This window comes from Phaseolus vulgaris, chromosome 11, assembly GCF_000499845.2.
Source record: "Phaseolus vulgaris cultivar G19833 chromosome 11, P. vulgaris v2.0, whole genome shotgun sequence".
NCBI lineage: Eukaryota > Viridiplantae > Streptophyta > Magnoliopsida > Fabales > Fabaceae > Phaseolus > Phaseolus vulgaris.
The window spans coordinates 25,284,471-25,303,066 of NC_023749.2; the positions used below are offsets into that span (position 1 = coordinate 25,284,471).

Below are 18,596 nucleotides of genomic sequence, written 5' to 3' on the forward strand. Positions count from 1 at the left end.
ACCTCGCGACACGCGGCCCAATCATGAGGCACTTGCTTTAACGCCCTTTACCGCTTCAATCGTGATGCTTGAATCTTGAAAACCCCGCATCTCAACTTACTGATTCTACTTCTTTCGCATCTTCCTTGCACTATTCATCTTCTTCCCAAGAACTCCTTGTTCCACGTTCTTTCTTTGCGACCTTTCCTTCTATTGCGTTACCCTTGACCTCCAGTTTCCTCACTGCCAGCACATACTAAAATGTCCACCAACCCTTCTTCCTCCCGAGTGAGTTACAAGGATCTTTATCCCTGGGCTTCGAGTGAACTCCTTGACGAGTATTCTTGCTTACTTTCTGTTCCGTCCGGTTGACCGGGACGTCTTCGTGCGCGACCTCAACCGTCAGCTAGGGACTCCTTCCCACTGGTTACCTGTGGATTCCTGCAAAAAAGAGGACAAAGAGGCGCCCTAGCGGCCGTTTGCACTCCGACGCTCAAGTCAGCCAGCAAGAAACACCAAAACTGTTCACCTACGTCTCTGAGCACCGCGTATGGCACTCTGCAGGTGATAAAAAGAACTGTGTATTGTGTGTGTGTTCTCTCCCTCAGTCAAAGATATTCCCCAGTCACTTGTACGCAACCTTGAAGCACGAGCAAGCAACTAGAGAGTTCTGGTAAATCTGCCAAAAGTTCCCACCCTGTTTTCAACATTCTCCGCGCTATTTAAACTACCCAAGCATTTAAAGCGCCTTAACGCGCTTTTAATTGCAAAATGTAACGCACTCAATCAGCGTATATGATTTAGGAAACGTAGCGCATTTAAGACGTTGAAACGCTTGGGAGCCATTATAGTACCTGAATGTTCGAAACAGAAACTGTATTGAATGACTTTAATTACCTGGTACCTGACTGGAGGGTGTTTCCATTCTGACATGGCTGTCGTACACGTGGAGGGCCTCACGACGCCATGACCCCATCTGGGGGCGTTTCTACGTGTGAGTCCTCCTGCTTGGGAGTGCTACTGTGCTAGGGGTGACTTTTTGGGTGCCAACTCATGCCCCCTGATCCTGCCTGTTGACCGGAACGCTGGAAACTGCCTCGTCAAGGGATCGACGTGCGCACCGCTTCAAATCTCCGTTCCTCTTCGAGATCCACCTCAAGAACCTGCAAAGGAACAGAACGGCGCCGCTGCGGCCGATCGCACTCCAACGCCCAAGTCAGTGACCGAATCACCAAATACTAAGAGAACAGGAACCGTGCAAATTCTCTCTTCACAGTAAGCTTTATAACTCGCAAGCGTAAAGAGTGTAATCTGAACGCGCGTACCTCAGAAAGTTCGTTGAGAACTCTTATATACCTGGTTACTTTCTCTCTCCTGGCAGTTACAGACTTGGACACGTGGCTCGCATCTAGTCGTACACGTGCCTTCATCTGGAGCCTCCTTGACTTGGGCGCTGCTTCTACTCTCATTTTGCTAAGTTACTTATGCATGGTACTGCCCAGTGCATAGCTAACTTGGGAGTGCGATCTCTACTGGAATTGGCGAGTTAGGGTGCCTTCGTACACCTTCCCTGTGGTCTCGCCGGCCACCTTCATAATCTGCACCACCTTCATCTCTGGCGATGTGCTTGCTCTGGCGATCTCCAATCACTAGGTCGCCTGAGTTTACATCTGGCGACTTCATCTTTAACCGGGTGATCGCCGGTTCTGGTATGCTGGAGATCGGAACACGCCAACTTAATAACTGGCGACTTCACGAGCCCCCCGACTTCCTTCCCTTCTGCCAACCTGGCGCCTTGTCAACACGCCTATACTGTAGCTGGATGTCACGTCATCACTTCCGACTACCAGGGCGGTACACCCCCAATTATCTAGTCACTTACTTTGAGAGCGTATCTGCCTTCCTCTCGCACCCTGCGCCCTGCTACCCTGGGCGTGACCTTCCTCTTGAGTCGTATCTGTCCCAAAGGCGTCTCGGGGGCGGCAGGAGTACTTCACGAGTCAAGCTGCCCTACACTGGTGCTATTACTATGGCCTTGAAGCCACCTTTTCCTTCTCTTTATCACTGCCCCGGGTTATCGGGACCTGAGGCCTCCCCACGGCGTTGCTCCCTCCATGGTCTTTCCTACCCATGGGTATCGGGGAACCACACTGTGATCGCCTTGCTTTAGTACTGTTTGAGCTGGCGTTTCTACGTGTGAGTCCTCCTGCTTGGGAGTGCTACTGTGCTAGGGGTGACTTTTTGGGTGCCAACTCATGCCCCCTGATCCTGCCTGTTGACCGGAACGCTGGAAACTGCCTCGTCAATGGATCGACGTGCGCACCGCTTCAAATCTCCGTTCCTCTTCGAGATCCACCTCAAGAACCTGCAAAGGAACAGAACGGCGCCGCTGCGGCCGATCGCACTCCAACGCCCAAGTCAGTGACCGAATCACCAAATACTAAGAGAACAGGAACCGTGCAAATTCTCTCTTCACAGTAAGCTCTATAACTCGCAAGCGTAAAGAGTGTAATCTGAACGCGCGTACCTCAGAAAGTTCGTTGAGAACTCTTATATACCTGGTTACTTTCTCTCTCCTGGCAGTTACAGACTTGGACACGTGGCTCGCATCTAGTCGTACACGTGCCTTCATCTGGAGCCTCCTTGACTTGGGCGCTGCTTCTACTCTCATTTTGCTAAGTTACTTATGCATGGTACTGCCCAGTGCATAGCTAACTTGGGAGTGCGATCTCTACTGGAATTGGCGAGTTAGGGTGCCTTCGTACACCTTCCCTGTGGTCTCGCCGGCCGCCTTCATAATCTGCACCACCTTCATCTCTGGCGATGTGCTTGCTCTGGCGATCTCCAATCACTAGGTCGCCTGAGTTTACATCTGGCGACTTCATCTTTAACCGGGTGATCGCCGGTTCTGGTATGCTGGAGATCGGAACACGCCAACTTAATAACTGGCGACTTCACGAGCCCCCCGACTTCCTTCCCTTCTGCCAACCTGGCGCCTTGTCAACACGCCTATACTGTAGCTGGATGTCACGTCATCACTTCCGACTACCAGGGTGGTACACCCCCAATTATCTAGTCACTTACTTTGAGAGCGTATCTGCCTTCCTCTCGCACCCTGCGCCCTGCTACCCTGGGCGTGACCTTCCTCTTGAGTCGTATCTGTCCCAAAGGCGTCTCGGGGGCGGCAGGAGTACTTCACGAGTCAAGCTGCCCTACACTGGTGCTATTACTATGGCTTTGAAGCCACCTTTTCCTTCTCTTTATCACTGCCCCGGGTTATCAGGACCTGAGGCCTCCCCACGGCGTTGCTCCCTCCTGGTTGGGCGACGCCATCACCTAGGCGACGCCTTGTCCTGGCGATGCTTCCTCTTGGCGATGCTGGCACTTGGCGTCTCTCCACCTAGGCGACGCCTTGCGTTGACTTTGACTCTCCAGTCGTTGACTTTGAGCTTGACTTAGTCAACGCCCGGATACGGGACGGTACACTTTCTATTAAGGCCCTGAGGGAACACGTGGGGGAAGCGTGTTCCTATGACCATCGTGCCTTCTCAAAGAGGCACGATGATGACGTCGTCGTGCTCCCTTGTTCCATGGGGGAGCCGGTGTGCGGGGACGAACGATCCAATAACGGGGTTCCCTTTTTCTATTTTTACCAAGTAGTCTTTAAGTGCGTCGGCGTACGCCTTCCGTTTTCCGGGTTCGAGAGGGAGCTGTTAACGGAGATGAACACCGCTCCAGCCCAACTGTACCCTAACAGTTGGGCCTTCGTGAAGGCCTTTGACATTTTGTTTGGCTTCCTTGGATGTGCGCCTTCCGTGGACATTTTTCTTCACTTCTTTGAGGTGAAGAAGCAGAGAAATAATCTTTGGGTAACTCTTAGCAATGTCCCTAGTAGGATTCTTTTGACTCCTTTTCAGCAAGCCTTCACAGGGTGGAAAGGCAGGTTCTTTAAGGTGTGCTGTTCCAGCTTGGTGCCCTCTACTCTGGACGGCTTTCCTTTATACTGGACAAAGGACGCCAGAGCCTTGAAATCTAAGCCCCTTAAGAAACTGTCTTCAGGGAATCAGGAAGCTTGCAAGATCCTGGCGGGTGTTTGAGGGTTTGATGCGGCTGCTTTAATAAGCTTGGAGTATAATGCCGAGCTTCTGGAAAGATATATACGTGCGTGAGGCTTTTCTCATGACCTTCCACTTCTTGTTGGATTTCTTGTATGATTTTGCTTAGAAATACTTTGTTTCACGTATGTCTCTTACTATACTTTACTCCTTTCTTTCACGTAGGTTCAAAGATAAACGATCATCAGAGGGCACTTCTGACTCGGGCTTTGCGGTTCGGAGACGAGGCCTTTTTATCGTATTGCTCGAAGCCTGGGGCCACTGATGAGTGATGTGTTCCCGCTTTTTGTGCAGATATTAGGATGTGTATAGGACTATAATTCTATTTTGCAAATGTTACAAACTTCGTCTGTAACCCTAACATTGGCTCTACGCTTTTCGTTATGTCGAATGCTATTCAACTTATTCTGCATGCTTGCGTTCTTTGCCTTGCGCTTTACTCTTGATATTGCCTTTATGCTTGGCGCAAATTCCTTAGATAGCCTTTGCTTGTTTCCCATCCCTTAAACGTCCTGCTTCTGATTGTCTCGTTTATGGTTCTGTCCGACCATCGCCTTTGTGATTTGAATCTTCAGCATTATCGCCCCGAGCTTATTGGGATGGTTGGCGATGTTGGCGATGTGCTGCTTGCAGCGATGTCAGACCGCCTGGTTTTTCGTTCGGCGACGACCCCGTCGGCGGTCGCGTACATTGCAGACCGCCCCTTCACACCACCTGATCACGTCATCGCCCTTGATGACTTGAGGAGGATAAATTAAACTTCAGCGATCTACGTGGCTTCACGCGCTAATGCCCACACTGGTTACTGATTTGACACTTCACCAACCCCCGCCCATTAACTGACACATGGACTCATCGACGGTCATTACTTCGTGTCGTTTGCGCTTCTTGTAACATTCAAAACTCTAAAAATTCTCGCGCTACTCCACTGTTCCATCATCTTTCTTCTTCGAACTTTCGTTACGCTCGGGCGAACGCTTTGACTCCCCAATCACTGTTCCTCTGTGCGCTCCTTCGATCATCAAAAGGTAACTTTTTTGTCATTCACGCTAGCGTTTACCGCATTTTAATCGGTTTTCATCATCCATTGACTGCCTGGAGCATACGTCGTGGGCTGTTTGTTCTCTGTTTTGCTTCTTCCTGCGTTTTAGGTTTTTCTTTTCCTTTCTGCGACCCCCTTTGTTCATGCTGATTTCCCTTTTCGTTTTCGAATCGAATCATTCTTTTTATCGACCCTCCGCCTTCCTTTTCTCATTCTTTTTTCGTCTTTCCTGCAGTTTCGATCGCTCGTGCAGGGGCCACACCAACCAATCTTGCCCCCTCTCGAAACCCTCCTCCAAAATCTCGTAAACAACCTTCGTCAGGAAATCCCCCCGCATCTCGTAACCCACCTAGGGATCCCGCCATCCTTTCAAACCGGGCTCAGAGGCCTGCGCCATCTCGTTCTAACCAATCGCAATCAACTCCCCCACAAACCAATGCCATCGCACGCCCCATTCCTGATTACAAACTGTTGTACCCATGGGCTCCTCCAGCTTTACTGAAAGAGACTTCCTTGATTAACTCTGAGGCCGATATTCTTCGCTTGAGAGATAAGACCCCCCTCACCTTTCATAAGGAGCATGACGACAAGGTTGTTATTTGTCCTTGCCTCCCTGAGGAACCTGTCTGCACCGATAATGATGGCAATGACGGCCACCCTTCCTGCTTTATCTATGCAACTGTGTTCAAAAAGGTTAGGCTCAGGTTCCCTCTCACTCGCTTTGAGAGGGAGCTCCTGACTGAACTCGATATTGCCCCCGCTCAGCTGCATCCCAACGGCTGGGCGTTTGTCAGGGCATACCAAATTGTTTGCGCGCACCTGGGTCATCCAACCTCTGTAGATGTGTTCTTATTTCTGTTTGAGGCTAAGAACCCAGGGGATCGCCTATGGGTAAGCCTCAATGGGATTGCCGGGAGATCCATCCTTTCCATCTTCCAGCAATCTTATAAGGATTGGAAGGGTAAGTTTGTTCGTGTTTGCTGTAATGATCAGGATCCTACGCTTCTCGATGGGTTCCCCTTGTACTGGGTTAACAAGGGAAAGAAGGACCCCAAGGATAACTTTCGGAAAGCTAGGAGTCCGGAGAAGATGGGGGAGCTTGATAGGGACTTATGCAACTTCTGGAAAGAAGTTGCCTCCACCAATACCACCTTACCCACCCCCTCAATCATCAAGTTCGAATTCTATGAGGATCAACTAGACTTTTACATAGGTCTGCCCTTCTACTCTATTTGGATTTCTCTTCCCGTGTCAAGTCTGCTTTACACTTTATCGAACTTATTTATACTGCGTTCTATAGCCAAACGCCACAAACTCGCCGCGGGTTCTCAAACCGTCCCGAATTCTGTAGCGGAAGACGTCGTTGCTCGAGGCGAGCTTCCTCCCGTGGGCTCATCTTCCCTCGTCGCCCCTCCTGCCCCTGCTAGAAAGAAACTGCCACCAAAGAGGGCCAAGAGGAAGAATCCCACAATGGTGTCGGATGAGGAGGATGACGAGAGTACTGAAGATGGACTCATCTGTAAAAGGAACAGGGCAACCGTCGCTGAGCTGCACGCAATCGAGAGTACAGGCCCAGATTACGCAGAGAATCCCCCCAGCGTCTCCACACCTTTTGAGAGTGTTGGGGATGCTCTGCCATCGAATACTTCAGCTGCTGGAGTCGTTCTGGAGCAGGCTGTGGATATTCAGTGGTCTCCCCAACCTGTAGTGGAGCCAAACGTATCGTCGCCACGCCCTGACGCTTTCCTGGTCGTCCCCACTTGTGAGGGTGGTGGTGAGAACCAACCCTCAACCCCTCTCCTAATCCCTGCTCTTCCAGCCCCTGTCGAGGAGGTCTTGAAAGCCCACGTCGTTCATCTTAACGTTATGACTACTGAGTGCGTAGAGAAGCGCCTTTACCAGATGATGGGCGAGGCTTTAAGGGACTCCTTAAACCAGTATGAATCCGAAACCGGTGCTGCGAAGGACCAAGTCCAACAACTTAAGCGTGATCTTACGATGCGGGGATTGTGGTTTTCGCGGTTAGAGAATGTTTTGAAGGACAAGTTGCGGAGCGAACGTAAAAACAGCGCTGAGCTAGACAAAAAGCTCAACGTCAAGCTCTTAGAGGTCACCGAACTCGAGGGCAGACTCGTGCATCAGCAGGAGAAGATAGCGGACCTGGAGGAGATCCTTAAGGCTAAAAAGGCCTACGTGGATGAGCTCAAGGCCAAATCCATTGAGAAGGAGGACCGGTTGGGCAAAAGCGAAACCGCCAAGGATCAACAAGCCAAGGAACTGAGCGAGACTGCGGCAAAGCTTACCCAGGCGCTTGAGGAGAACGGAAAGCTGAAGAAACAAGTTGAAGAACTCGACCTCAGTGCTGCAAATGTTCTGACTTCCGGGTTTGGCGCGGCCTTGGAGCAGTTTGCTTGTGCTTACCCCGACTTGGACTTTTCTCAGTTCTCGATTTGCCTTGAAGTGGTAGATGGAAAAATTGTACCTTCAGATTAACATTTCCCTTTGCCGCTTTGTTTTGAAACATTCTGAAAGACCTATATTCAACCCCTGTTTATGTGCCACAAAACTGTTTGTAATAACTCCCTTTTTATTCGAACCGCTTTAACATATGCACATGGTTTCTCTTTTATCTGTTGTGCGATCACTTGATAACTTGGTGGGCTTTCACTTAACCCAATTAACTTAGCGCAAACTAATGCTTAATTTTTGAGCAGTAGGCGGGAGTCATTTTTAGTATCTGAAATCTCGCTTGCCTGATCTGCCAAGTGACATGTGTATTTCTAAGTCATCGCCTAAAACTAGGCTGGCCTGATTATGCACTGAGGACTTTCGAACTTGCCTCAATTTGCTTAAGCAAAGAGGCCTTGTATTCTGTTCTTGTCTGAACTCACACTGAGGTGAGAAGGACTTTATCTGGCCTGAACTCGCTCGACGGCAAGAAGGACTTTATTTGGCCTGAACTCGCTCGACGGCGAGAAGGACTTTATCTGGCCTAAACTCGCTCGACGACGAGAAGGACTTTATCTTGCCTGAACTCGCTCGACGGCGAGAAGGACTTTATCTTGCCTGAACTCGCTCGACGGCGAGAAGGACTTTATCTTGCCTGTACTCGCTCGACGGCGAGAAGGACTTTATCTCGCCCGAACTCGCTCGACGGCGAGAAGGACTTTATCTTGCCTGAACTCGCTCGACGGCGAGAAGGACTTTATCTTGCCTGAACTCGCTCGACGGCGAGAAGGACTTTATCTGGCCTAAACTCGCTCGACGGCAAGAAGGACTTTATCTTGCCTGAACTCGCTCGACGGCGAGAAGGACTTTATCTTGCCTGAACTCGCTCGACGGCGAGAAGGACTTTATCTGGCCTAAACTCGCTCGACGGCGAGAAGGACTTTATCTTGCCTGAACTCGCTCGACGGCGAGAAGGACTTTATCTTGCCTGTACTCGCTCGACGGCGAGAAGGACTTTATCTTGCCTGAACTCGCTCGACGGCGAGAAGGACTTTTTCTTGCCTGAACTCGCTCGACGGCAAGAAGGACTTTATCTTGCCTGAACTCGCTCGACGACGAGAAGGACTTTATCTGGCCTGAGGAGGGGGCGTCCCGAAGGAATCCCTTAACCCCTGCTCAAGGACTAGACGCCCGGGTTTGAACTCATACTGGACATACCTGTCATCTTGTTCTGAACTCTCGCCAATACTCGTTCTTGGCGAGTAGGACTTCTTAATGTGTTCTCGCCTATACTCGCTCTAGGCGAGTAGGACTTTTTATTCTGTTCTCGCCTATACTCGTTCTAGGATAGTAGGACTTAAAACTTAACTTTCACCTCCGATTGCCGGGTGGTGACAAGGATTTAAAAACTTTATACTTGTGCTTCCGATCGTCAGGTGGCGACGAGGACTTAAAAACTTTATACCTTTGCCTCTGATCGCCATGTGGCGATGAGGTCTTAAGATCTTTATACTAGTGCCTCTGATCACCGCTCGGCGATGAGGACTTAAAAAACTTTATACTGAATGCATGCGATCTAAATCTGCCCTAAATTACACAAGGACGACAAAGTGTTTTCTTTGAAAACTTAAAATGACAATCATGCAAACTCAATAACAGGGAAACTTGATAGACTCGAACTTTCTTTATTGGGTGGCCTCATTAAAAAACCCTCCTTAGGGAAAAAGAGCGCCACCTTGAAAAACTGTTTTCACTTAACTGTTCAAGTTAACTGCTACTTACAATGCTTTAACTGTAATAAAACTTGAGATGGGTAGCGTTCCAAGTGCGAGGAATCGCCCCTCCTTCCAGCGTTTCCAAACGGTAGGCGCCATTCCAGAGTGCTTCAGTTATTCTAAACGGTCCTGTCCATTTGGGTGACAATTTCTTCTGCATCTCGTACAGGTGGGCCTTCCTCATCACCAGGTCGCCATCTCTGAATTGCCTTGGCCTCGCCCTAGAATTGTACTTGCGCTCAACTCTTCTCTTTATTGCTTCAGCCTTCACCCTTGCTTCCTCCCTGACCTCATCCAACAAATCTAAGTTCATTCTCCTTTCTGCATTCAAGTCTTCCGCCACGAAGTTCTGGAATCTCGGCGAGCTTTCCTGGATCTCAACTGGGATCATCGCACCCGTACACCAAACTAAACGGGGTTTCATGGGTTCCTGATTGCTCAGTGGTATGATATGCCCATATTATACGGGGAACTTCCTCAGCCCAAGATCCTTTGGCCTTCTCAAATCTCCTCTTCAAACCTCTCAGTAAGACCCGATTAGCTGACTCCACCTGCCCATTCGTTTGTGGGTGCTCCACAGAAGCGAACACCTGTTGTATTCCAATATCCTCGCACAGCTTCTTCAACAGGTGACTTGCGAACTGAGTCCCGTTATCTGATACCAAACGCTTTGGCACACCGAAACGACACACAATATTCTTTCATACGAAATTCTGAATCTTGTGCGCGGTGATCTGGGCTACTGGCTCTGCTTCAATCCACTTCGTGAAGTATTCGATTGCCACAACCAAATACTTCATCTGCCTAATCGCCAACGGGAAGGGTCCCAGAATGTCGATTCCCCATGTGTGGAAAGGCCAGGGGCTGTAGATTGACTTTAGCTCTTCCGGGGGCGCCTTGTGCCAATCGGCGTGCTGCTGGCACTGCTTGCAACGCTGGGCAAATCTCTTGCAGTCTTCCCTCATTGTCGGCCAATAATAACCTGCACGGATAGTTCTCGTCGCCAAGGCTCGACCTCTGATGTGACTCCCACAAATCCCTTCATGGAGCTCGGCCATAATTCTCGTGCACTTCTCTCCATGCACACACTACTAAAAGGGGGTGTGTGAACCCAAACCTGTACAACTCGCCATCGATGAGGGTGAACTTGCTGGAGTTCTTTTTTACCTTCCTAGCTTCCGTCGGGTCCATTGGGAGTACGCCATCTGCTATGTAGCGCTGGTAAGGCGTTATCCATGTGTCTAGCTCGTGGACAGCGCAAACTTGTGTCATCTTTGTCTCTCCCACTGGATGCGCTCTAACCCTTGATGTCCTCAAGGTCTCCTGAGTTAAAGACTTATGACCCCTCGCCATCCCTTCCATTGACTTGCAAACTTGGAGAACTTGGTGGTCCGTCACGAACGATCGAGGTGTCTTCAGGGTTTCTTGTATGACAGTCCTCTGCCTGCCCCCCTTGCCCGAACTGGCGAGCTTGGCTAGCAAGTCAGCTCGGGCGTTCTGCTCTCTTGGCACATGCACTACTTCGAACAAAACAAAAGACCTCCTCAACTCCTGCACATACTCCAGATAACCTGCCATCTGTGGATCCTTAGCCTGGAACTCGCCAGTTACTTGGCCCGTGATCAACAATGAATCGCTCTTGGCCATCAGCACCCTTGCTCCCATTTCCTTTGCCAACAAGATACCAGCGATCAAAGCCTCATATTCCGCTTGATTATTGCTGGCTTTAAAGGCAAACCTTAGGGACCGCTCTATCAACACGCCGTTGGGTCCTTCCAGAATAATCCCGGCCCCACTACCCAACTGGTTAGAGGACCCATCCACCGAGAGCACCCAACGAAAACCATCTCCGGCGTTCTGCACTGTTTCAGAAGATAGCTCGACCACGAAGTCAGCGAAGATTTGCCCCTTGATCGGTCCCCGGGGCTCATACTTGATGTCGAACTCCGACAACTCTACCGCCCATTTGACCATTCTCCCAGCCACATCTGGTTTCTTCAGAACCTTCTGGATAGGTAAGTCGGTCATCACCAACACTGTAAAACTCTGGAAGTAATGGTGCAACCTCCTTGCCGAAAACACCACTGCCAGCGCTGCTTTCTCCAAAGCCTGATATCTCACTTCTGGGCCCTGCAACACCTTGCTAACAAAATAAACGGGTTTCTGAACTTGATCTTGATCCTGGACGAGCACCGCACTCAGTGCCTTCTCGGTTACGGCGAAGTATAACCTGAGGGGCGCTCCCATTTGAGGTTTGCACAGAACCGGCGGGCTCGCCAAGTACTCCTTGAGCTTCACGAAAGCCTCTTCACACTCCTTCGTCCAGACAAACCTATTATTCCTTTTCAAGCACTGGAAATACGGGTGGCCCCTATCTCCACTAGCAGACACAAATCACGACAGGGCGGCCATCCGACCTGTAAGCTGCTGCACCTCCTTAACAGTAGCAGGGCTCCTCATCGCCAAGATGGTCGCACACTTGTCAGGATTTGCTTCGACCCCTCTTTCTGTCAAGAGAAAACCTAAGAACTTTACTGCTTCCACGCCGAAAATGCACTTCTCAGGGTTCAGCTTCAGTTTATATTTGGCTATCGTAACGAACAGCTCCTCCAAATCAGCAATATGCTGGTTTTTTTCCAGGGATGTTACGACCATATCATCAGCGTAAGCTTGCACGTTCCTCCCAAGCATAGGTGCAAGCACTTTATCCATCAGCCTCTGGTACGTGGCCCCCGCATTCTTCAGCCCAAAAGGCATCACCTTGTAGCAATAGCACGACTTCTCCGTCATGAAGGCAGTTTTTTCTTCATCCATGGGGTGCATCTTAATTTGGTTGTACCCCGAGAATGCGTCTAAGAAACTTAACAACTTACACCCTGCTGCATTGTCCACCAGGGCGTCTATACTTGGCAAAGGACAAGAATCCTTTGGACAGGCTTTGTTCAGATCTGTGAAATCGACACACATTCGCCATTTCCCATTGCTCTTCTTTACCAATACAACATTGGCGAGCCATTCCGGATACTGTATCTCCTTGATGTGGCCTGCCTCGAGGAGTTTCTGTGTTTCATCTCTGATCGCCTGTCTCCTTTCTTCATTGAATTTCCTTCTTCTTTGTCGGACTGGCTTGACTTGAGGGTCTATTGCTAAACGATGACACAAGAAATCGGGGTCAATTCCCGGCATATCCGAGGCAGACCACGCGAATGCGTCCAGATGCCTGCCTATCACCTTGGCGATCTGCTCCTGCGTCTCGCCATCTAACGTCTTTCCCAACTTAAAAGTTTTGCCGCCGATCTCCCTTTCGAGCCAATCCCCAACTAGCCGAGGCCTCTTCTCGCTAGCGAGCAATGCTCTCACAATGCTTGACTCCCTAGCGGCTTCCGGGCAGTTTTCCTCCTCCTCTACTCGAGCGTCGCTCTCAGACCTCGCCTCGACATCCTCCATGGTCACGTCGCCCTTGGTGGCTGCTTCTAACGCCACATCCATAACTACGTTGCCCTCGTCGATTTTTACGCTCAGTCCCCGCACCAGGAGGTGGTGTTGTGGTCACATGGCACACTGATCGCCTGTTCTTGAGGCTGTTTTCGTAGCATTTCTTCGCCTCCTCTTCGCCAGATCGATGGTGACGATCACCCCTTCCATTGAAGGTAATTTGACCTTCATGTGCCTCGTGGAGGGTACAGCTCCTATCCTATTGAGTGTTGGCCTTCCCAATAGGATATTATATGCTGAGGGGGCGTTCACAACAAGGTATTTGATTTTCTCCGTGCGCGAAGCAGCCCCATCTGTGAACGTTGTTCTTAACTCAATGTATCCCCTGACTTCGACTTGATCACCCGCAAAACCGTATAAGCAGCCCCCATATGGCCTCAGCTGGTCTGTAGATAACTGTAGCCTTTCGAAGGTCGGCCAGAACATCACATCTGTCGAGCTTCCTTGATTGACCAAGACCCGATGAACCGTCCTCCCTGTCGTGACGAGCGAGATCACAATGGGATCGTTGTCGTGCGGCACAACATCCCTGAGGTCTTCCTTAGTGAACGTGATCTCCACATCGGGCGAATGGTCCTCAAAAACTTCCACTGACATCACAGTCCTCGCATACCTTTTACGCTATGACGCAGTACACCCGCCACCCGAGAATCCACCAGCTATGGTGTGGATTTCACCTGATGATCGTCCCGCCTGCTTCTCCATCAAGTAATCCTTCAGGAAACCATTCTTCACGAGCTCATCCAACTGATAGCCAAGTGCCAAACAGTTGTTAATATGGTGCCCGAATGCTTCGTGGAATTCACACCATGACTCCTTGCGAGGTCCCAGCACCCTGTCAGCTTTGATCGGTGGCCTCAACCTGTCGGCTATGCTGGGTACCGCAATCAGATCTTTGAGTTCCATCACAAAGTTGTGCCTCGGGGGCTTGCTTGCTTCTCTTCCTTCCTCTACTTGACCCTTAGGTTGGGTCCTCTGTGGCTCGTAAGCGCGCTTCCTGTCAAAGTGTTTTCTCTCCGTGACGGCTTGGTGAACCCGAACGGGTTGCGTGCGTATCTGTGCCTTAGGACGCGCTGGCGCAGTGGTCGCGCATTTCTCGTATGTTTCACCTTCCGAGGCAATATGCTCTACCGCCTGTCGCCTTATCTCGGCGAAGGTTTTGGGGCGACTGCGATTAAGCGTTTTACTGAAAGATCCGGGACGCACCCCCTCCTGAACGCGTACACAATCATGGGTTCCTCCTTGGTGCCTACTTTCACTACCTGTGCCCCAAAGCGACTTATGTATTCTTTTAGGGTTTCGCCTTGGAATTGCTTGACGTCGAAAAGATCGTACGAGACTGGGGCGGGAGTTCTGTTGGTCAGATACTGTTCTCTAAATAGCTGTGAAAGTTGGGCGAAGGACGTGATGTGGCCCTCTGGGAGGCTGATGAACCAATCCCTGTTAAGGTGCTCATAAAAAGCTTGCACCTAACGGCGTCTGAACCGCCTACCAGCAACATCTGTGTGTGGAATGCCGTGAGGTGTGCTTCAGGATCCTCCATTCCCGTGAAGGTCGCTTTGGGTCCCGTTAACGTATTAGGAATTGCTGTCTCCAAGATTGCCTATGCAAATGGCGTTGTGAATTCCCTGGGTGGGGATGTAGCCTCCGGCTCGTCTCTGCCACACCATCTATGGCGTAACTCCTCGTTGGTGCGGTGGAGTTCCTCTCTTCTTGCTTGAGAGGCTGTCAGGTCCGCCTGCATCGCTCCTGTTCTACTTTCGAGGCTGCCACTGCGTCTTGCAGCCCGTGCACCATACCCATGAGTTGTTGTAGGGTCATCTCTTCACTCCTAGCGCGTGCTGGTCGGGTGGTCATGGCTCTCTGGGGATCCTCTCGACTTATCTGAGTGTTGGAAACTGGAACTGAAAGCTTGTGTGGTGGAACCGATGTTTATATCAGCCCCACGGTGGGCGCCAGATGTTCCGGCCGGTTGACCTGGGTCGTCTTTATGCGCGGCTTCTAATCACGAGCTAGAGCACCTTTGTTCTATCTTGTATATGAGTACCTGAAAAAGAAGAACAAATGGGCGCCCTCGCGGCCGTTTGCACTCCGACGCTCAAGTCAGTTAGCGAGAAACACCAAAGTAACTAGAAACTGTATAATAATCTCAATGACTGAAACTATGTGGCTAAAACTGTGTTGCCCTAATTGCCTTGTGCTCACAACTGGGTGCGCCGTCAAGAACAACTAGGGATTACTGTTCTGAGTAACTTTATGAGAACTAGGTTAAAACTCATGTAACTGTGAAAGCGTACCTTATTAGGGCTTCGTCGTGCCCTTTATATAGGTGGAAACTAGGGTTTACCTTTGTACTGCAGCTATTATCTAGGGTTCCTTTGAGAAGGCCCTTGCGCCGCTACTCTTGGGATCTGAGCGTATCTGGCACATGGACTTCCCTTATCTAGAGTGCAATGAATAACCTTGTGGCCGCTTTGGTTCTAACTTGGGCGCCGTATCTCTCATGCCATCATACTATGTAGGTGCCCTAATTAATCACGTGTCATGCATGCAGCCTTCCTTGGAGATCTTTAATGAGAATGTGGGCATTGTCACGTGCCCCTTTGACTTGATCGTTTATTCTGTGCGGAGGGTCCCACAGCGCCGCCACCCAACTTAGGGTTATTCTATCGTGTGGGCCCTCTTCTCTGTGAAATGCTTCTGTCACGCGAGTTGACTCTTCGGGCGATGTCTTACTGAGGCGATGTCCGCTTAGGCGATGTCTGTTTAGGCGACGTACACTGCAAAACGCCGCTTCTACATGCGGCGACTATGTTGACTTCTTGACCACCTACCCTTCCCTTGTCCACGTCATCATACCCGATGACCCAGTCGATACAATGTCCATGAGATATTGATGCCACCATTGCATGGCATAGTCTAAAAATTCTAAAGAAGCTAATCTAACCCTATGCTCATCTCTAACCCCATTTACATAAAAAATTTGCTCAACCTTAGCCTCCCATCCTAAGTACACATTAGGATCACTTTCACCACTAAAACTAGGAAGTTTTACATTGGGAGAATAAGGGTCAGCCACATGTTGGCGCCTCTCTTCATGGTGATGGTGCCTTGGTCGTGCATTGTCTTCATAATATCCATGAGAGGAATGAGAATGCCTTGAAGAATGCCGAAGAGGAGGATGATGTCTTCTCTCCCGGTTTTGATGGACTTCCTCACGGCTTAACTCCAAGCTTTGGAGCCTTGTGATGAGAATCAAATAAAGGAGGCTTTTATTAATGGAGGAAGAGGACATCCACCCTCACATTTGAAGTTCTTCCTTCTAGTCTTCTCAAAATTAAAAGAAGACATAAAATAAAGATGAGGCCCAAGCCCAAAGCCCAAGCCCAAGCCCAAGAAGGCCAAAGCCCAAAGAGCCCAAGTCCATCCCATGAGGGGCAAGGCCAAGCTTTGAAATACTCTTGTATAGTTTTAGGAGGTGTGGTTATTAAATAAAGGAGTGTGAAAATGTAAAATAAAGTCACATTACCCATGTGACTTAGGAGAGTGGTGTAGGTGTAGTTTTTGGGAGGTGTCATAGTAGAAAAAGGTCACACCTCCCATGTGACTGGTTTTTGGTGGGAATTTCAAATGAGTTTATTTGAAATTTCCCACCTATTTTTGAGCACCTTAGGCTATAAATAGAGGTGCTTCCTTTGTAAAATTCAGATTGGAATTAATCTAAGAAAACTCTACTCAAATTTTGAGTGAACTTTGGAGAGCTTTTGGAGCCTTCTTCTCTAGTCTTATCTTGATGGATCAATGGAGTCCTCAAGTGGCGGCATCACTCTTATCTAGGAGCATTCCACACTTCTAGTGGCGAGATCATCCAACATTCTTCCATCTTCATGAGCACTCTCTTCTCCTTCCTTTCTTCTCTTTCAATTGTTCATGTTGTCTTGTGTTCTTGAGTTTTTTGGTTCGGTTTTTCTGTTTTTCCAGCACCTATGTTCTGTTCTTGCCTTTTAAGTCTATGGGAGGGGGTGAGTGAGGTGTTTGGATTGTTGGGGGAGAGTAAGGTGTTTGGGCTGTGGAAGGTGTTTCTGATGAAAGAGGGGAATTTGGTGTTTGGTGGGGAGAGCTGGGTGTTCCGGAAGAGCGGGGTGGTAGCGACGGTGGTGATGAGTTGGACTTGAGGGGGGAAGTGATGGAGGCACCATCCTTTGTAGACTGCACGCCAAGGCGAGCCTTCAAAGACCTGGCCAATTCAGCCCTTGTTGCAGAATCCATCACCGATGTTGTACCAAGACAAACAAGCAACAAAGGTTAGTTAGGGGGGGGGAGTATTAAATGTATATGGCGATACATGAAAACATGGAATCAATATTTGAAGTCAGAACCAAGCACATGATTCAATTCTACTACCAAAGAGAATCTACAGAGCAACAACACACATGGAGATTAGAGCAAACAAACATTGATCACAACAATTGGAGAAAAGCACGACTAAGAATCAGACATGAAGAAAACAAGTAAAGGACGAGACTCCCTACCAAAGTACGTCGAGAGGGCATCGGCCTTAAACTCGCGAAAAATCAATGTTGGGGTGTGGAAGATGACTTTCAGGCCAGCCAACGCTACACAGACCTCCCTGTCTGCGGAGGCCAACTCATCCAAAGACTTAGGCTTAGTGGGATTAGGCTTCTCCGTCCAATAAAGGGGAAAGCCATCCAGGGCTGTAGTGTCGTGCTTGGCGCAACACACCCTGAAGAAGTTGCCCTTCCAACCTTTGAAGGAGTTTTGGAAAAGGGTGAAGAGGATCCTGCTGGCGACCCCGGAAAAGCTCACCCAGAGACTTTTCCCTTGCTTTTTTACTTCGAAGAAGTGGAGGAAAACATCCACTGATGGTGGGATGCCCAGGTACCCACACAAGATTTGGAAGGCCCTTACGAAGGCCCAGCCGTTCGGATGTAGTTGGGCAGGGGCAACGTTGACCTCTGTGAGCAGCTCCCTCTCGAAGGGTGTGAATGGGAGGCGCAGACCAATGCGTTTGAATACCGCTTGGTAGAGGAAAAAGAAAGGCTTTCCCCCATTGGACCTGTCGTCCACACAAACTAGCTCCCAAGGGGTGCCGTGACGAATAGAGATATGGGAATCGTGGGTTTTGCAGAAGGAGTTAAAGTTGTACAACCGCAAGTCACCCAAGTGATTCTCTACGTCTTCAACGGTGGTCAGTTTGGTGCATTCGTTCAGTAGCTCTTCAGAAGCCCATGAATAGAGGGCCTTGTAGTGAGCACTTGGGGGAGGGGTATTAGGAGTTATTTTTGTTCACTTCTTTTCAGGTATTCACAGACGGAGCAGAACGAAGGTGCCCTAGCTCGTGAGGACAAGTCACGCACAAAGATGACCCTGGTCAACTGGCAGGAACAATAATCTTTGTGTCTTTAAACATATAATATCTCTTTAAATTTTTTCCTTATTTGACATAACTTGACCTTTGAGGCTTTGATCATTTTTGGACTTGAATCTTTCCTTTTTAGAACGGTTCATTTTCTTCTTCATATTAGACTCTCAACTTGGAATGTTCTGATATGCGCCATTAATCCGTCATATCCCTTTTTGAACTTTGAAACATCTTTCTCTTTGAAAATTTTCGTTCTTAGCATTTTGAAATGACTTCAATCTTCATCAGCGCAAATCTCACTTCTCACCTTAATCTATTTCTTAATAGAATATTTAAGGAAACTTCATATATCAAGTTCA

The 18,596-nt window shown here is 49.3% G+C and overlaps 2 protein-coding genes across 2 annotated transcripts; both read right to left on the reverse strand.

Moving 5' to 3' along the window:
- Positions 1–12,908: 12,908 nt before the first annotated feature.
- On the reverse strand, positions 12,909–13,451 carry LOC137837951 (uncharacterized). The gene has a single exon (XM_068647138.1). The coding sequence runs from the start codon at positions 13,449–13,451 to the stop codon at positions 12,909–12,911; it is 543 nt and encodes a 180-aa protein (XP_068503239.1).
- Positions 13,452–13,475: 24 nt separating this feature from the next.
- LOC137837959 (uncharacterized) lies at positions 13,476–14,397 on the reverse strand. Its single transcript, XM_068647149.1, has 2 exons — positions 14,223–14,397; positions 13,476–14,116 (listed from the first exon to the last, which is right to left on the reverse strand). Exons 1-2 carry the CDS (start codon positions 14,395–14,397, stop codon positions 13,476–13,478), a joined length of 816 nt encoding a protein of 271 aa, XP_068503250.1.
- Positions 14,398–18,596: the final 4,199 nt, after the last annotated feature.

Excerpts from the sequence above, each read along its gene's own strand:
- LOC137837951 (XM_068647138.1), bottom strand. The coding sequence starts at position 13,451 with ATGTCAGTGGAAGTTTTTGAGGACCATTCGCCCGATGTGGAGATCACG.
- LOC137837959 (XM_068647149.1), bottom strand. The coding sequence starts at position 14,397 with ATGGAGGATCCTGAAGCACACCTCACGGCATTCCACACACAGATGTTG. Across the intron at positions 14,117-14,222 it reads TCACAGCTATTTAGAGAACA|GTAGTGAAAGTAGGCACCAA; the intron begins GTATCTGACCAA and ends TTTGGGGCACAG.